This window comes from Terrapene carolina, unplaced genomic scaffold (assembly GCF_002925995.2).
Source record: "Terrapene carolina triunguis isolate 2854851 unplaced genomic scaffold, T_m_triunguis-2.0 Scaffold706, whole genome shotgun sequence".
Taxonomy (NCBI): Eukaryota; Metazoa; Chordata; order Testudines; family Emydidae; genus Terrapene; species Terrapene triunguis.
Window position 1 is genome coordinate 5,051,840 of NW_020665057.1, and position 20,437 is coordinate 5,072,276.

At 40.6% G+C, this 20,437-nt stretch overlaps 1 protein-coding gene across 1 annotated transcript in view; it reads right to left on the bottom strand.

Moving 5' to 3' along the window:
* The window catches only part of COL25A1 (collagen type XXV alpha 1 chain), a 426,642-nt gene that overhangs the window by 117,655 nt on the left and 288,550 nt on the right, over nucleotides 1-20,437 (bottom strand). The window contains exons 9-11 of the mRNA XM_026659846.2: nucleotides 8,439-8,510; nucleotides 7,394-7,501; nucleotides 3,473-3,508 (exon numbers count right to left, since the gene is read on the bottom strand). Of these exons, the coding sequence (XP_026515631.1) occupies nucleotides 3,473-3,508; nucleotides 7,394-7,501; nucleotides 8,439-8,510 (216 nt within the window). The remainder of the gene's footprint in view (nucleotides 1-3,472; nucleotides 3,509-7,393; nucleotides 7,502-8,438; nucleotides 8,511-20,437) is intronic.

Consider the following 20,437-nt stretch of genomic DNA (forward strand, 5'->3'; position numbering starts at 1 on the left):
TCTTATTCTCAGTTCTGAAAATGAGAAGGAAATAATGGGGACCACTTCTTGGGTATTAAAGATTGTACAACATATTGGTCAGGACACACAGGCAAATAAAACACAGACAACAGGGATGGATAGTAAGCAGCAGGCTTCAAGTGTGGCGGTTGGAAGGGGCACAATCCACCCCACCCCCACATACCAGGCATTTTATTTAGTTCAGTATGGAGCTAAATAGCCACACACCAGCTAACCAATAATTCAGAGCTGACTCACTTTAGCCTAACTTTACAACTCAGCCCACCCCTGAATCTTCTCCCTACCCCACACACACTCAAGGGGGAATTAGGGTTACCTCAGTCTCAGAAGACATAGTGTTCCTTTCTTCAGATACACAAAAATGACAATTAGTTATATCCTGGGCCTTTTACTCAGATTTACCTCCGGGTACTGACTTTTAACTTTTATCTGCATTAGACCCAAGACACAAGAGGTGACAAACTAAATATTCCTTTATCACTTCCTAACCTTAAATATTTGTATTCTCATTCCTTTTCACCTAAAACTTCCATGATGCTGCAAGGAAAGTGACCCACCCATCCTTGACATCCTGCCAATTTGGCCCTAACGGAAAAAACACCTTCCCAGTACAGAAGATACAATAAGTCAGAGCCACAGTATCTAGGAAACTGAAATCAACAGTATCTTAACAATAGGAAGGGAGAGGGGGCAGCAATAGCCTCAAGATGGCCCCAAGATGTATGGGGCATCATTACATTGAAATGAGGGTGCCTGTAAGAGCTCATTGGCTCCCTCTATTCCCCCATCACTCCCACTGGCCAATGAGAAGCAGAGAACCCCTTCTCTCTCCTTGGGGGCATTCCCATCTTCATTCTGAGGCACCTGGGAGAGTGGGGACTAAGCTCCTGTATGTCTGAGCACAAGCACTTCCTCTCCTATGCCTCTCTGGAACCAGGGGTTGGCCATCCCCAAGCTGGTCCAACCAAACCTCCCTCCAGCTAAGGTGAGGAGTGGCATTGTAATACCAACTACCCTACTGATTTCATCTGAAGTATGTTTTTCCTTTATCAGTCAATGCATCACTGTTATTTGTTCAAGAGCTTTCAGCAAAATGGAGCAGACCATCAGCTGTTGTAAACTGTCATAACTCCATTGAAGTCAGTGGACCTCTCATTTAACTGAAGAAAATTATTCTCAGGAATCCAGCTACATTAAAATGATTTAAAACTATTGCGTACAGAAGCATGAATTGTTTTAAAATTACATATAAGAATTTAATACATCCAATGAGTTGTATGTACATGTGAATAATATTTAAAAAGTCACTGTGGCTCACTCTAGGCCTTACACATATATGAAAATTGTGTCTACATCACATTTTAGTTCCAATCTGTCCTTACTTCAGTATGCCTGAAAAACTCTTATTAAAGGTAAGAAAAGTTATGCAAGCAAACTGAGGGAAAGTGTGTGTGAAGATTTTTTTTAATTGGTGCTTCTAAATAAGAATTATATTTGCTACTATAATAATCAAGTTTTAAGCCTGTGTGAATTCAGACCTTATATGACTTGACAGTGTCTCTGTAATACACTTTGAAAGTATAGGGAGGGTTCATTTTGAGAACTATTGTGATGAAACCTCTGCCATAATAACTATGTAAGGAGTAACACACAATATGGTGTGCAACTGCTGTGAGATAACTGTATGCTGTGGGTGAACACAGACACACAGGCTGCCAAGACTTGCTATCATCTCATTATCTCCCAACAATCCCTCTCTGTGAAGTGTTATTCCACTTGGAAGGCTGCAAGACTGACTATTTGTGAGAGGAGAAAATAGTTAGCAAAGCTAAGTAGTTTCAAGCTGTGCACTGCAGTTGTTTGTCCATAATTGCAAAGATTGGAACCTTAGTTTCCCCCATTCTAATAATACTTCTCACATTTATGGGAAGATATCAAGGCACTTTATCAATATAAAGGCCTTATGACGTCCTTATGAGGTAGGTGTGCTTATTTCCACTGAAAAAGTGTAGGGCCTGATCCTGTAGCATTTATTCACATGAGCAGAGTAATCCCACGGAACCTAATTTTTGGAATGGTCCGCTCCGTCTCAACCAGTGGCAAGGAGGTTGCAGGCACCTTGCACTGCTGCAAACCTCATCCAGGTAGACTTTGCCTCTGGTGATTCTGTGCCAAGGTCTGTACTAGAAGACACTGCTACAGAGCCTGAGCGAATCTGGTCCACAGTGCATTAATGAGAGCACACAGAACAGTATTAAAGCAAATGTAAAACAAACCCACAGCTATTATACACATTATAATCAATGGGCAATCAGAAAAACAGAAGAGGGAAGGAGAAAAAAAAATAAACTGATTAGAACATTGGGTGGTACTCTTTTTTCTTTAACCATTATCTTCAAATGAACAAGCCATAGGATTTTCTTTAACTGCCTGTTCGCAGCAGGGCATTTCAGAGCCTAGACATTTCTTAGGTTCATCAGCTTCTAAGAATACGTGCCTTTTGCCATCCAAAATAATCTGAAGTTTTTCAAGGTAAAGTCACACCATTTCTGCTCAAAACTTCAGAAATTCTGACTATAAGCAATCAAATTTGTGTCTGATTACTGCTCCTGTTATCTTGCTACCCAGGGCTTCTAGAGATCCACAAATCCAAAAGGGCCATGGGCTGTGATTTGGTCAGCTCTCATAAGAAAATAAGGTTGGGCCTGGCCAGCACTGTGAGAGGAGACCTCAAAGGACAAAAAAACAGTGTATGGACCACATATCACACGTGCCCTGGGCAGCAGGCACTCTTTCACCGGCTCACTGGTTGAAGTGGGGGTTAAAAGTGATGGTACTCATTTTATTTCAAATTGAATGGTGCAGCAGAACACATCTATTCCCAGATCATTGTACTCATAAAAAATGCATTCCCTTGACTACTGAATTAAGGGCCAGATGCTCCCATATATGGGGAAAAAACTCATAGGGAGAAGAAGACCCTGTCAATTTCAGTGTGCAGCATTTCCTCTTTATTGTTCCATCAGGGAAAGGGGCCAGGATTGTCACCACAGAGCCAGGTGAGAGTTGGGCTCTCTAAAGAAGTGGGCAAGAGGCAACAATTAAGCTTTGAAGGGAGGACATATATGGGGACTCCCTGGGAGTGGAGTATTATGCAACTCGGCTGGCTCTTTCTCCTTTCTGTGCTGTGCTACCAGCTGCTTGGGTTCCCCTCTGCTTCTGTAAGTTGAGAGAAGAATCTGGCCTTAAGAGTCAGTCTGTTGTGCATAGGAGGAGATCTGTAATTCAATGGTCTTATTACAGAGGAGGATCCATACACTTTTGTAACAAAAAAAGGGTTAAGTAGAACAAAATCATAAGACTCTTTGGAGTTATTAATTATGAAGAGAACATAAAGGTACTTTTTATAACTGTTTAGTGAACTAGAAACAAAAGAAATAAAGGTACTTACCATCCACCCTTGTTCACCTGGTTTTCCTGGCTCTCCCTTAAAAAACAAATTGGATTTATATCAATAATGTTATTTACATTCACTCTAGGGTGACCAGATGTTCCGTTCTTTAGGGACATTCCCGTTTTTTGGGACTTTTTCTTATATAGGTGCCTATTATCTCCCACACCCTGTCCTGTTTTTCACAGTTGCTATCTGGTCACCCTAATTCACTCCCTGCTTAGTAACATTAAAATATCTATTAACTACATTACACCAAAATACCTACTGAAGCACGTGACAGCTGCATGGATATATATATTATTATGATCACTGGCTACTAAAATGGCAGGTAAAAATCCTTCCTGGTAACATGATGGGCTTCAAAGAGTTGCTAGTTTTTTTTCAATCTTTTAATGGGATAATTCTCTTAATTCAAGAGCTCTTAAGTACCAAATATCCTGTCTTCCAGTCCCCTGTTCTAATGAACAGACAACATTCCTTCCCAGCAAACTGCAGTTTTAAAGGAAAATGATGTTGTTTTGCATATGTATCCCAAGACCTGCTTTTTTGTAATTCAAAGTAATTTACAGCTACATATTATATTCTCTGTGAGTAGGCTTATAAATGACTTTGCAAAGTAAGTGTTGTGGCCATGTCGGTTGCAGGATATTAGAAAGACAAGGTGAGTGAGGGAATATCTTTTACTTCTGTTGGTGAGAAAGACAAGCTTTTGATCTTAGCTCTGTGTAAGCTTGAAAGCTTATCTCTCTCACCAACAGAAGTTGGTCCAATAAAAGAGATTCCCTCACCCACCTTGTCTCTTTGCAAATTAATGCTTTGCACATTACATAAACTGCTAAAAAAAACCTTGGCTTGATATTTTCAAAGCCACACCTCTCCTATTAATTTCTATGAGAGATGTGTGGATAAATCCCATAGTTGGCTTTGAAAATCTCAACCTAGAATTTTTCCAAACTCGGTCTCACATTGAGTGGGTCAGAAGAGGAATTACTGTTCTGCTGACTGATAGGAACCTTTTCATTTGCTCTGCAGTGGTAAAGAAGACACTCTATTTTGTGTCACAAAACTGATGGGTTTTATCTAATCTTATTAGATGTAAAGGAGGCAAAGCAGAGCCAGAGTTGCTTCAAACTTTCTCAGAGCATGCTAGAGGCACCCAATTTAAATGATGCTAGAGTTTCAGAAGCACATTGTTGTATTCTGGGACATAAGTACTGAGAAAGCCCCAGTGAGACCTGATTTCTCATTCCATTCCCTTCTGAGGATGCATGCGGTACTGTAACTTAGGTGTTGGTGCAACTGTCCAATATGGCCGTTTCACGTGGGAAGATAAGATAAGGCAGGTCCACCATTGGCCAGTTTTCTTTTAAATACACGTAGTTGCAGAGGAGGGCACATTGCTGATCTCATTAACAGTTGCTCTAATATGGAGTTTGCTGATGGTGGAGGGGTCTGTGTCCTCTAGCCGTGGAATTCTGCAGTGTCTCTTTTCTTACACTCTCTAATCACTGCTTTGTTGGATGTGTGAGACAAGGGAGATGAATCTTCAGCTCAAAGATCCATTTGTATTTAAATATCAGAAACAAAGGTGTCAGTCAGGAAGAGGCCATGTAGCCCCTTTACAAGTCTTTCCTGTCTGACTAAATATAAATCAGTCAGCCACAGAAGAACAAGCCCTGGTGTCAGGATGCCAGGGATTCATTGAGCAGAAATCAGGAAATGTCATTCCCATGAGCCCGAGGGCTGAGTTTGTGTCTGCTCTGGGAAGAGGGCGGCCTCAGCCAAATACATACAGCAGTAACTAGTGAGGGAGTGCTTATCTCTGAATTGTGGCAACCTCTGCTGCTGCATAACTTGGGAGACCCACAGAATTTAACTAGGTCATCATCTGACTAGGTCCAGTCCTGCAAGGTGCTGATTCTGCAAAGTTCCACTGACTTCACTGGGAAACCCACTTAGGCTTTTGAAAAATCCCACTAGGTGCCTATCTGCATCTTTTTAGGCACCTGAATACATTTGAAAATCTAGCCCTCAGGACCCTAAATAAAATATAAGAAAACACTGATGTTCCATACACCTGAACTATATCTAAATGGTTTATTTACACAGAATGCTAGAAAAGGAAATGGAATAGTTCTCAGACATCCTAGCTTTCTCTGACATTGACACACTGTCGCTAAATTGTTCCATCTTTGATGAATGCTTTGCCACTGGCTAGGAAGCAATTTGTGCATATGGTAAATGGTTGCTGCAGGTAACTATTCTTAACTGTTATTTTTTGTACGTGTCAACTTAGTGTTTGTTAAAAGTGCCGTATTGACTGCCCTAGGAACTGAAGGCCTTTATCCACAGGTATAGAGGAGTATAAGTGTAAGGTTTCACAGACTGTCCCATTAAAGTGCCTTCACTGTGGCTTGGAAGGGCTGCAGAAATAAAAGTGTAAATCAGTCCCTGTGCCTACTTATTCTCATTCTGCTCCCTTTGCTTGAGAAGCAAAAATCAAGTCACATTATAATCAGTCTCACTCTCCATCATTGTTGACCTTCCCCAGCCTCTTGTGCATTATCCAGAGAAAATTATAGTATTGGAGTCAGACAGAGGATTCTGATCTCACTTACACAACTGTAACGCAGGAGTAACTCCACTATGTGAGTGGAGTTGTACCAGGGTAAGGGATATCAAAATGAAGTCCAAAGTTTCTTTTTGACAATGCAGGGATGGTGCATCACTGGCAGAAGTGAATGGGTGGCTGAGATGAACCTTAAATAATGGAAGGCAGCAGATGTATACAACCTTTCACAGTGTTCTTCTAACCAAACGTTTTTCAAGGCAACTCTTGCAAGGTTTTTTGGACTCAGACTTCTAAATGCCAGGTCTTGTTGGGTTTTCCAAAGAAGTTTTAATAGAGCTGAACTATTATTGTTATGTTATGTTCTATAATTTTATACAGTTAATATAATGTAGGATGAGGCACTCAGAATGAGATCAGAACATGAGCTTGGATGTATTTTCCTTTTGGTTTTACTTTTTATCAAAAAAAGGACTCTTTAGGAAAGGTTTATGTCTTTCTGCCCTGGCCTCACATGTGGAACCATGAATTTTCCTTCACAATGTTGATTTTATGTCCCATAGGACTATGAAAATGGAAGTGGTGGTGGTGGAGGGGGGGTGATCTCCTTAAAATAAACCTAAAGAGTTTAGTACATCACAAAAATGTAAAATCATGAGCATTTCCAAGACTTGTTAAAAATAGGGCCAAGTGACTTTTGTATTTATGTTTTAATTTAAAAAAGTTTTGTCAGACCTCCAACAATAAAATGCCAAAAAGCTAAAGGCCTGATTCTTCCTCCCAAACAAATAATGACTGTGAGTATCGCCACTGAAATGTCTGGGACATTCTGAGGAGCAGTATACTGCTCAACTTGAGTATGGATGGCAGAATCAGGCTCTGAGAATAGTGTACCGAGTTTAACAATCTGTTTCCTCTAATTTCATTTTTTAAAAATATTAATCGTCATTAGGGAACCAGAAGTCAAATCAAACACACAATAACCTAGATTCAAGTTTAGCTTTAAGTGAGGGGCTGTGTGGAAACATTCTCTTCTTATTTGCAAAGAGGCTGCCCAGCACTGCAATAATTAGAATATCAGGGAACAATTCAGAAAGGTCAGGAACCGGGGGAAGCAATTTTCACGACTGGGAGTCATGATATCTGGATGCTGTTCCCAGCCCGGCTACTTACTGACTGTGTTGCCATAAGCATGTCATATAACCTGCCTATGGTTCCGCTTTCCATTGATAAAATGTGAATAATAATATTTCCCATCCCACAGGAGTGTTTCTGAGTTTAAATTTATTCATGCTTGTAAAGCACTCATATACCACAGTGATGCCACTATATCCTCTAGGCTAACTCACCGGTACTCCAGGCATCCCTCGGGGGCCATCTTTGCCAGTGTCTCCTGGAGGACCTCTGGGTCCTGGTGGCCCTGGAGGACCAGGGGGTCCAGCTTGTCCTTGATCACCCTGAACAGGAGTCAACAAAATCATCATCAGAAAGTTGTCTTCAGATGTACAAAGCCCCACAAAAAGGCACCGATTTACCTATAACGAGTTCCTGATGGGCTGAAATAGCTGCTCTGAGCAGGATGCTTACTTTGATCATAGATGGAGATGGTCTTAAACAGCTTCTTCATTTCTTATGGCAGAGATTGCACTTTGCCTCAGAAGACTAGTGTGCTGCACCTGTACGGTGCAACCAGCCAATACAGTCACAAAGAGTGAGGCTCAAGTTCTGAAACTGCGTGTCCAATAGCAGGATTTACACTGATGGTTAGTATTGCCTTGCAAAACTCTACTCACCTAGTTTCCCAAAACAAGTAATTGATTTGGAAGAGCAGGTATAATTTTCACTTTGTGATCATCATGATCATAGATTCATAGCAAAGACTGAGTGAGTAGGTTTGTCTGAGCGTTGTTATATTTTCAAAGTAATTTTGCAAAGCTCAACAATCGAGCACTGGTGGAGTTCTAAAATGATGGTGAAATATAATTGCCTTGCTGAAAAGTTGCATATTATATTTTATCTGTTTTCAGTAGCTGTTTGATAATGATAAGTAAGTGGCTACTTTTATGATTTAGATACACTGATTTTGCAATAACTTAATTTACAAATTGTCAAAACACATTTCTTTCCTTTAAAAAATAGCATTTTTATTCAGTTTCCAGAAGGCAAACTACTGTAAGAAGCCTCATTGGCTGAATTTTAACTATGAACTTTTTAGCAAAGCTTTGTGTAGTTTCCACTGCTATTTTACACAAACACATTTCACGAAAAATGATCTGGCTCCAAGACATTTTTCAGATTAATTACTCACTAAAAGAAGGCTTATGACAAAAAGTACAGTATAGAGTAATATTCAAATGTAAAGAAGAACCAGACTCCAGTGAGATTAAGCACTACCTTAATGAGGCGGCGTTTAATGAGCTGCTGATCAGCAGAGAGAAACCCATGATTGATTTTAGGAAACACCATCTGATCAGGCAGGTGAGGTCAAAGGTTGAAGTTCAGAGATGAGAGAGTTGAAGAATAGACATCAGAAGGCCCCAAGAAAGAAATAAAGATATATACATTAGATTTATAATAGCTAATATAATATAAACTGGTGCTTGTGTCTGATAAAATCTGTGCCTTTTCTTTTAAAGGAGTTAACATCTAGATTGACAGGATACAAGATAGAAGCTTTGTTACTTATGGATTGATTGAAGGTAACATAACACAAGTTTTCTTCCCAGCAAATCTTCTAGGCATCTCTGAGTTCATCAACATTTTATAATCCTAGGGCTATAAAATCAGCACATTTCTTACATGGTGGTCCTTCAGCAAAGATTCCATAGACAAAGCACCAATTCAATTTTCAGTCAGATTTTCCAACCAGCATATTGTGCCATGAAGAATGGTGCCATTTTAATGATATCTGAAGTCCAGGCATACCTAGACTGTTTAAATCCTTCCGGCTTCATTTACACATTTTTCAAAGTGCATCTGCAAGGGTACAGTTTAAACTACTGGTGCATGACACATAAACAGATAATTGAATCTGCCTGTGCTCATTAGGTGCCTGATGAACAGTACTTTGACATTTTCCATACTCCTGTATGTCTTAATAAAGCACGGTTATAACAAAACTTCATCTACAAACCAAAATGCCCTTCCAGAGTATGTGTGATGTGGATGCTAGGGTAGGTACTAACACACACAGAGCTGGATTCTAATCTCACTCACGCTGTATCTCAGGAGTAATTCCACTGGAATAAGTGGAGTTACAGCATGAAACCCGTGTGTGGTGAAATCAGAATTAGGCCCATAATAAGTAAGATGGGCTAATTGGTATCCCATGGCAAAATTAACTATTCATGCGCACTCTTATGCTGATAGAGAGACCTGACTGAACTGGTACATGTCAGGCACAAACCTTGACGGTGAGGATCTGATTACTGTGCAGAGCAGCAACTGTGGGGAAGCCTGGCAGACCCTAGGGACACAACATAACATGGGACCAAAACAACACGACACAAAACATCACACGGACAATTTACTAATGGACAAACAGAACAAACACTGTGTTTAGTACGTCACACTGCCTATCAACAGCTCTGTCTGTCATATGGGAAACAAAGCAATATATCAGAGATTTGGCTGATTCTTTTGCATAAAGAACATAAAGGAATTTTAAAGAGAAAAGCCACTTAGCAGTATCAAATATTATGGATAATTATGAACATTTGACATCTGTTAGGCTACAGTTGGCTGAGATGTAAGCCATTTTCAACCAACATATGTTATATTACTTTTAGAGAGGTACGTGTACAAAGCTCTGCCAAGAGATCACTGCGGAACTTGAAAGACTGAGAGTAGATCCTGAAATGACTTTGAATTATTATGCCTTTAATAGTCTGTTTAACATATGACATTCAGCACATAAACTGATATTGTGTATATACTAATACACATTGAACAATGGTCTTCTGCTAGACCAGGAGTAGTCAGATGGCTGAGTTCAACATTCTTGACATATACAGCAGTATCTCCACCTTCAGGACAAAATTCTCCTCTCAGATCCCCCGTGCTGGATCTAGCCTCTCATATTCTACTCTCCCTGCATGTGCAGGACTCCCATCGTATTGATGAAGGAAGAGAAGAAAACCTGAGTTGGAACCAACTGAGAGGATGAGAGAGGTGAATTCTGCACCCAATTTACACCTTTCCAGTATTGCATTGGAGGGTGGGAGTTAGACCTGTTAACAAAGGAAAAAGGCCTCTCTCTCTTCTACAGTTGATCGGTATATTTTAAACAAAAACCTCTTCTAGCCTGTAGCACAGTATGTTATCTAAAGCATCTCAAGGCACTTTTAGCCTGACAGAGGTTGTAAGCCACAGCAGGATTTTTTAACCATTATAAATAGCTGAATACCACTTCTGTTTCCGCCCTCCCTTTTGAGCACAGTGATTTAAGATTTTTCTTTATAAATAAAGTCATAGGAATTTTCTAATGCATGTAGCATTTCTCCAATGGTACATTTAAATCACATCTTAAGAACTGGGATGTGACTCTCCTCTCACTTTGATTTCATACCGAGGTACCTCTATTGACTTCAGTGGAGTTACTCCTGATTATACCAGTGAAGTGAACAGAGACTGACCCTAGTACTGTAGTGCAACAATACAAAGCAAACTTTATTGGCCTTGCTACTTTCTGCTACATTTAGGGTATATAATTTTTGAAAGAACAGCATCGTCCTCTTTTTATGTTTTTTAAACAAGCTAAAAACATCTAAACACACATTGCTATCAAACACAGGAATGATGCATAATTTTGAAAACAGATGTATTTAATTTGCATTTGTCTGATTATGGAATATGAGTTTAAAAAGTTATTAGATGGTAATATGCCAGAATCTTTACATCTGTGACTCATTAGCCCTACTATGCACATGGTCCATTCCTTTTCTTGACAAAACTACAATCCTTATGTAATGAAAACAGGTACAAACAAAAAGCCAACAAAAGAGCTAAAACCTGAATAGCAGTGATAAATATTAAATCTCACTTATTAGAAAAAGGATAAATAGAAATCTTTTAACGGCTTCAGTTTTACTCCGTAGGCTCTACAATTACAACATGATAATGCACAAATTTTCATAGTTAGCTCTGAATATAATAGGCTTGAAATTTGGCAATTTTTAAAATATTAATGGAAACTCATGTCAGTGTTGATTTATTCCCTTCTGAATATGAACCAGACCTGTGGATGAAATAGAAAAAGGAGATTTTGCTCTGAAAAGATGCCATTCTGCTCAAGTCAAGAGCTCTGAAAGGCTCAGGCTTGTGAAAATTTTGTGCAGCCCTCTAAAAAGGTTCATCTGGAGCTTTGCACATACCCCTCTGGCATACTCAACCCCTCTGAAGCTACATCAACAAAATAAGGAGTAGTTATCAAGACTGCAACTATTTGTGTGTACAAACACATTGGGGCATGAGAGAAACTCCCTTTTTAACATTAGTTCAGGACCAGATTCTGATTTGTTCTTATGAAAATGTGCAGTTGTAGGGAAAGGCACAGATGCTTAAAAGGTAGCACAGAGATTGCTCCCTTCCTACTCCCATAGGGGCACAAGGTGCTCCAAAAGGGGGTAGAAGGGAGTGAGGATAATGGTTCATCCCCCACATAGTGTCCCCTGGAGCTAGCCAACCCTACAAAGATATTAGGTGGAGCCTTGTGAAAGTGAGCAGAAATGGGTCTGCATGCCTGGGAGCTCTGGGAGGCATTCCACCTTCTGAGGTTCAGCACACTGAGTCTCTCAAAATTAAAGGATATAAAAGATCTCTCTTTTTCACAAAATACATTCTCCTCCTTCTTTCATCCTTTGGCTATACATATAACCTTCAAGAGCTCCTAGATCTGTTTGGTTTTTTTTTCTAACTAGAGCTCTTATCAGGGATGGATTCAAAGTTGTTCAGTGATGGATTATTTTGTTTATTTTATTTATTTAAAACACACATACAAAGAGCACTCATCCCACACTCTGCATTCCCCTTCCAAAAATTAGGACACTACAATAAGCAACAACTACACTGAACCACTAAGGTTCATCGACAATCACAGTCTGAATTCATTCCCATTCCAGAACTCCATTAGCTCACAACATCCAAATATGCACACTGTCACATCCTCATCCCCAACCCCTCAACAATAGCCTAAGCAGAACAGGGCGCTTTGGAGCATGCCCACAGCCATGGAATTGCACAGTGCATAGGGCCCTGCTTACCAACTTGGAAACATATACCATGGCTGTACATGTATGGAGGAAACTGAAGAATATTAGAACTTTCTGATGCTTTTCCTTTCCTCTAGAATTTTCACTCCAATGTAGTAACTGTTCCTGTTATATCCATCATATTGTAGTCTAACTTCTTCAGTGGAGGAATTCCCACCAGCAGTCCCAGAATACATTCTGGTGGGAATACAATACACTCTGCTCAGTGTGGCAGTCTACATAAGGTCACGACTTCTTTAAGATATTTTAAAGACCCCATCATAATTTTACTGCTGTATTATAAATGCAGTAACAGTATGAAGTCATTATTACTAGCTTTATATAATGCTGCTGCATACACTGTATGTTGACTGTTGGATTTGCTTATTATGGTAAATGTGACAAAGTTTTCATTAGTGAGACAAGGTAGGTGAGGTAATAGCTTTTATTGGACCATCTTTTGCTGGTGAAAGACACAAGCTTTCAAGTTTACACAGAGTTCTTCTTCAGGTGACCTGAAGTAAGCTTGAAAGCTTGCCTCTCTCACCAACAGCAGTTGGTCCAATAAAAGATATTACCTCGCCCACCTTGTCTTGCGACTATCCTGGAACCAAAGACAGCTACAACACTGCATACAAAGTCTTGCTCAGGCTTTTCCTTGTGACCTGTCAATAAACCCATGCTGCACAAGCTTACATGTTCCTGTGAAGACATGGTAAATGAGACAGGAATTACCACCTGCTGCTCACTTGCACTTCCTAAGATTACAGCCAGCTGCTGCTATTTCACATCAAATCACACAGGCTTCAGGCCAGAGTGATTCTGACACTCTTTATGGCTGACTTCCCTCCCCCACCCACCACCTCAAGTTCTAATTAATCCCTCAGACCAAGTGCCAGTCCTGCAGCTAATTACTGTACCTGCCCTGGGGAATACAGTGTCCAATATCACTCTGTACTGTGCCACAGACGCTCAGCAGGAGCTCTTTTATACAATCCCTTTCATCACAACTGCTGCTTTCTCCATCACCAGAATTCTGCTAATTTACACAATGCCCTGCAATGAATGACAAGGATTGTGGGGGTTTTCACATACACAATAATACAACTTTAATTTTAATGTATTATGCCACTGTTAAGAGTTTATATCAACTCAATAAAAACCTGATATTTAGCAACTAGCACAAACTAATTCTGGCTAGAGATGGTTTGTTACAAAAATATTATTTCCTATGATTACTATACTTTCAAACCAGACTCTGATTGAGCTACTTTGTTTTTAGCATTAGATGAATTTCCCATAAAACAATATCCTCTCCAGAAATCACTCAATGACAAGTATATTCTAAGTGGGAACACGTTAATGTAAACTGCAATCTAATTGCCTACATCAGGGGTCGGCAACCTTTCAGAAGTGGTGTGCCGAGTCTTCATTTATTCACTCTGATTTAAGGTTTCGCGTGCCAGTAATACATTTAACGTTTTTAGAAGGTATCTTTCTATAAGTCTATAATATATATCTAAACTATTGTTGTATGTAAAGTAAATAAGGTTTTAAAAATGCTTAAGAAGCTTCATTTAAAATTAAATTAAAATGCAGAGCCCCCAGAGCAGTGGCCAGGACCTGGGCAGTGTGAGTGCCACTGAAAATCAGCTCGCGTGCCGCCTTCGCACGCGTGCCATAGGTTGCCTACCCCTGGCCTACATAGTAAATATGCCACAGTCAGGCATAATGTGAGTTCCAATGAACAATCTCAACTTGAACTACATGAACTATCCTGTCTAAAGACAATGTCTCAGAGCCAATTCAGCTCCCACTGAAATCAGTGGGAAAGAATCCCATCGACTTCAACAGGGGTTGGATTGGCTCCTGTGTCTGGTTTCATCTGCAACCCTTATCAAATTGCACTCCATTTCTGAGATGTGAACTGAATTGGATAGGATCTTACTAAGCAGAGGCCTCCTTCCTGGACACTCTGCTCAAAATTTGCAGTCCTGGCTCATTCAGTTTCTATTCATTTCATACTGCAGTGTCTGAACAGATAAATGGCACAAAGTGCATTTAGGGTATTTATTAGAGCTGGGTGAAATATTCATAATGAGTTTTATTTGATCAAATTTGTCTATTTCAAGTGTGCAATACTTCATGGTAATTGAAACAATTTTACAAAATGTCAACATTTTGAGGTGAAATTTTGTGTATAATATTTTTCACAACCTTGAGACTAGCATGGGCACGCAGTGGAAATCGCATTGAGAGAGCCTTTCTTACTCCTGCACCACTGGTAAGGGGCCTACTACAAACTGAAGACACTGCCCCCAACCATTAGACCACTCATGCTAGCGTTCTAATATAGGGGGTTAAGTACACTGAATAGTTCCCCAGGATGTCACACCTGCAGCTGCCCTCTCCCATGGCACCCCAGGGCCCTGACTTAAAAGGCACAGTCTGGCTCTGGGTGGTTGTAAAAAAAAAAAAAAGGCCATTTTTGTGAATTTTGAAAGAAGAGATTCCCCAAGCTCACATTTTCTAATGGATGAAACGTAAGGCGGGCAGCCAGGAGAACTTGAGTCCTGTTCTCCCTCTTCTACTGCTTGCATTCGCTGTGTGATTTTCCACTCTGCTACACTACTTTTATGTGGGTGTAACTCTACTGAAATGAGTGGAGCTACAATGGCATAAAACTGGTGTAGCAGAGTCTATAATCAGGCCCATTTATGTAGGTGGTACATATCTTTGATCCCATTTTACAGATAGGGGAACTGAGATGCAGAGAAGTTAAATTACTTGCTCAAGGTTTCACGGTAAGTCACCGTTAGAACCAGAATGGGCCCTAGCCTCTCTGCAGTTCACTAGAGCACAGTGTCTCCCAGACAAACCATTGAAACTTTCTAAGCCTCAGTATTGACACCTATGATGAGACAATGCAAAGATTAAGGGCTTGTCTACATGGGAAGTTATACCACTACAGAATAAGGTGTAAATTTAAATTGCTATATAGTTATACCAGTATTACTCCCTGTGTGGACACATTTATTTGGAATAAGAGTGGCTTTTTCTAAACTACTTTCAAAGAGACATAACCTACACCAGAAAAAAAGCACTCTTCTGTAATACAAGAATCCACACATGGAGTTATACCACTATAAGTATAGTGGTTTAAATTCACACCTTACCTAATACTGTAAAACCTCAGAGTTACAAACAACAGAGTTACGAACTGACCAGTCAACTACAGACCTCATTTGGAACTGGAAGTACACAATCAGGCAGCAGCAGAGACAAAAAAAAGCAATACAGTACAGTACTGTATTAAAGATTAACTACTAAAAAAACAAAGAGAAAGCACCATTTTTTTTGCAGAGTAAATTTTCAAAGCTCTATTAAGTCAATGTTCAGTTGTAAACTTTTGAAAGAACACCATCATGTTTTGTTCAGAGTTCTGAACACTTCAGAGTTACGTACAACCTCCATTTCTGAGGTGTACTTAACTCTGAGGTTCTACTGTACTGATATAACTTTCCATGTAGACAAGCTCTAAAATTACTTCATCTGAAAAGGAGAAGAGCTAGAGGGGACTTGATTTTGAGCTGCTAAATTATGGAAAGTATAATTAAAACTAATCAGTTCCTCTCTTAAACAGACAAAACAAGAACAAGAAGACACTAGGTGAAATTAATGGCCGGTACATTTAGAACAAATAAAAATAAATACTTCTTTATGTGGCATATAGTCAGTCAGTGAAAGATACCTAGGAGGTCATCAAGACAAATATTACAATGTGGCTGGATTAGATAATTTTATGTTCATATAATACTGTATATGATAAGAATGCTGCATTAGGGCATAAATTAGTTGCAAGCGGGGTTCAGAAAATATTGCCGCATTACACCACTAATTAACATACATTCTTGAGAGTTTTCATCATCTCCTAAAGAACTGGGTGCTGGCTACGGATTGAAGCAGGACCCCAGGTTAGATGAATAAAGGGTTTGATATGGTATGGAAATTCCTACTCTGGGGACCGATACTCTTCTGACTGAAATTAATGGAACTTCACCACTGACCTCAGAGGGGAGAAGAATCAGGCTACTGGCTGGAAATACATTACAAGGTGGTTTTGATGCAAGGTAACGACTAGTGATTTATTCTTCAGTCTCTAGTTACTAACCATTTTCTGATTTGTCATCAGAGAGTATATAGTTGGATTAGACCCTGCACCTATTAAAGTCAACATGGGTTTACTGCTTAAAACCATGTCTACACATAAGCTGCTGCACCAGCGCAGCTGTACCAATACAGCTGCACCGCTGCAGTGCATTTGGTGAAGATGGTCTATGCCGACAGGAGAGAGCTCTCCTGCCAGCATAAAAAAACCCACCCTGTGAGTGGCATAAGCTATGTCAACAGGAGAAGCTCTCCAGCCAACAGCACCGTGCACAGTAGCACTTATGTCGGTGTAACTTATGTTGCTCACGGGGATGCAATATTCACATCCCTAAGCGACGTAAGTTTGCCGACATAGGCGGTACTGTAGACATAGCCTTACTGTTGTGGAAGCAGAGAAAGAACTGTCATGCATTGCAGTTCCTTTCTGTCAGTTCTTTCTCTGCTTCCACACTTCAGTGGGAGCAGGATAGACCCAAAGTGTTGTTTTTACTCTGCATTCTCTGGAAACATATTAACTAAAGCTTCCGTACGTGTATTAGTCAATCGGGCTTACAAACAATTTGATTTTCCCCCCAAATACTCCCTCAACAAGCAAAACTTACTGATATCTTTAGTTTCCATTAAATATGGAACATTTATAAAGCTCTTCTCTAACAGAGTCTAAAATGTAATAGGCAAAAAAGTGATTTGATTTTAACATATAATCAGGACATTTTTTAATTTTAATGAGCTTGCTGTCATCATGCCAACTTCTGTCAATACTGGAAGAAATTAAAACAGTTTTCCTGCACTTAAGTACAGAACCTGTAAAGCATCAATTGTAACAGAGCTATTTCTTTTCCCTAAGCAATACATACAGCAGCAAATAAGCAGCAAATTCATTAAAGGCAAAGACAAGGGAGGCAAGGGTTAAGCAAATAGGAACATTGCATTACTATCTGGGCCTAACTGTTTTAACAGAGCAAAAGAATCTGTTTAATCATTCAAGTCAACAAAGGTTAAGATAATAAAATAAACTTCTGAATGCCTTGCTTTTCTGGAACCTAATCTCTCCTGCTGAAGACATTTTAAAGATGCTATCAGTTTTGTGTAGACCCAGCTGTTAGGAAAATTTACTTGAACACACCATGAGGAGAAAATAATTTTATGAAAGTTGTTATGTATGGCTCCTGGGTGGCTTGTTATTGCACCTAGCTCCCAAAACTAATTTAGAACCAGCTGCTGGCTTATGATTTTTAGATCTGATAAACAATAAATCTCTCATGTATCAGGAGTGAATGACAGAAGCTGTTTATTATGTCATTTGCAGGAAGATGATAGAAGACTGATTAAGATACTGTGCTATAGCTGATTAGCCTCTGCACATTCACCTCTCAAAGTCTATTTTCATTAATTAGGCTTCAACCTCTGCTTGGACAATAAATCCTTTGCAATCTAAAGGTGGCAGAGTTCCTTAAGTAAAAGTCATTATGAAATCTTCAAAGGCTTTGCTAGTTTCTAATCTAATAATTTTAAATTGAAATGGAGTTGAGCAACTGGAACTGAGCAGTGGCTCAGTATCAGCACCTATTCTAATAGCCCACAGGCTAAAATACATCAATTTTAATTTTCAATGTCATGGCTCAGTATAGCAATGCAGACCGCTACAGACATGTTGTGAAACAAGCATCTTCTACAAAATGGAAATTGATTCAGGAGAGTAACATTGAGCCTCTTACACTTGTGATTGGAGGAATTCTAATTCTGCAGATGACCAAAAAATCTTGTTCAATCAGAATTTTTAAAATAAGTAACAAATTCATAAGAAGTTAGGTACAAATATACATGTGCAGAAAACAAACTTACTAGGGAAGATTAAACAGTTAGGGTAGGACTTTCAAAAGTGCTCAGCACTGAACCATAGAATCATAGAATATTAGGGTTGGAAGGGACCTCAGGAGGTCATCTAGTCCAACTCCAGGTTCAAAGCAGGACCAATCCCCAACTAAATCATCCCAGCCAGGGCTTCGTCAAGCCTGACCTTAAAAACCTCTAAGGAAAGAGATTCCACCACCTCCCTAGGTAACCCATTTCAGTGCTTCACCACCCTCCTAATGAAAAAGTTTTTCCTAATATCCAACCTAAACCTTCCCCACTGCAACTTGAGACCATTACTCCTTGTTCTGTCATCTGCTACCACTGAGAACAGTCTAGATCCATCCTCTTTGGAACCCCCTTTCAGGTAGTTGAAAGCAGCTTTCTTCTTTTCTGCAGACTAAACAATCCCAGTTCCCTCAGCCTCTCCTCATAAGTCATGTGCTCCAGCCCCCTAATCACTTTTGTTGCCCTCCGCTGGACTCTTTCCAATTTTTCCACATTCTTCTTGTAGTGTGGCGCCCAAAACTGGACACAGTACTCCAGATGAGGCCTCACCAATGCCGAATAGAGGGGAATGATCACATCCCTCGATCTACTTATACAGCCCAAAATGCTGTTAGCCTTCTTGGCAACAAGGGCACACTGTCGACTCATATCCAGCTTCTCATCCATTGTAACCCCTAGGTCCTTTTCTGCAGAACTGCTGCCTAGCCACTCGGTCCCTAGTCTGTAGCAGTGCATGGGATTCTTCTGTCCTAAGTGCAGGACTCTGCACTTGTCCTTGTTGAACCTCATCAGATTTCTTTTGGCCCAATCCTCTAATTTGTCTAAGTCTTTCTGTATCCTATCCCTACCCTCCAGCATATCTATCACTGCTCCCAGTTTAGTGTCATCTGCAAATTTGCTGAGGGTGCAGTCCACGCCATCCTCCAGATCATTAATGAAGATATTGAACAAAACCGGCCCCAGGACCGACCCTTGGGGCACTCCGCTTGATACCAGCTGCCAACTAGACATGGAGCCATTGATCACTGGCATATCTCTAATCTTATTGGAGTTAACAAGGCATGCCAACACTGAGCACTTTTGAAAAATCCAACTCCTAACAAACATTAGCTCCTTTAAAAAAAAACACTGGAAAAAATACCCATAACTCAATGAAAACTGCAAGTCTCTGAACCTCCAAACAATGTTTGCAGGATTTGGACCCTCATTTGCAATACTGTTTCTCTATCAATTGGAGATGTGTTATATAGGGCCTTATTTTCAAACTAGTAAGCATACTATTTCTCCACCTACCTCGTGCATACTGTTGTGTGTGCAAATCAAGTAAGGTGAACTTCTGCAACTCTGAAATACCGTACTTAATTTCCCCCTTAATAGTTTCAGAGTGATTTAAGCAGAGAGTGTCTTTACATTTTTAAGATCAAACACAGGAAAATTGAAAAGGGGGTGTGTCTGAGGGTTGCAAGAGATGTTCTTGTCTCAGGTATAAGTAATGAGAGAAGGTGATGATCTACATCTTTCTCTTCATTTCACTGGGAATTTTGCAAGCTTCAGGGTCCCATTTTGACCCTGGCAAATCTCCACTTTTTACTTTGGTTTCTTTTACTAATGAAAGTGCCTGAAAGAAGAAGGTGGCTGTTATAAAGGCGAAGGGGCTCTTTTGAATTTTCAAAGCCATAAAAATGGCTTGGAGCAGTAAAACCTTTGCTAAAGTTTCTTATATAACAAAGAGACCGCAGGCTCCATCTCTCCAAAAGATGAGCTAGTTTAAAAGTATCCAGAACTTTCAGGTACAGTAACCAGGGCCGGCTCCAGGCACCAGCCCACCAAGCATGTGCTTGGGGCAGTGCCTGGAGGGGGGCGGCACGGCGGGGCGCTCCGGCCCGAGAGCGGGGCCGCGACTGGGCTCGCCGCCCTCCCCGCGGCGCTCCGGCCGCCAGGGAGAGCGGAGCCGCAGCAGGCTCGCCGCCCTCCCCCGGTGCTCCGGCTGGTCGGGGAGAGCGGGGCCCCGGCCGGGCTCTCCGCCCGGCTCCCGGGGCTCTGGCCGCAGGGGAGAGCGGAGAGCCCCAGCTGGGCTTGCCGCCCTCCCCCCGGCGCTCTGGCCGCCGGGGG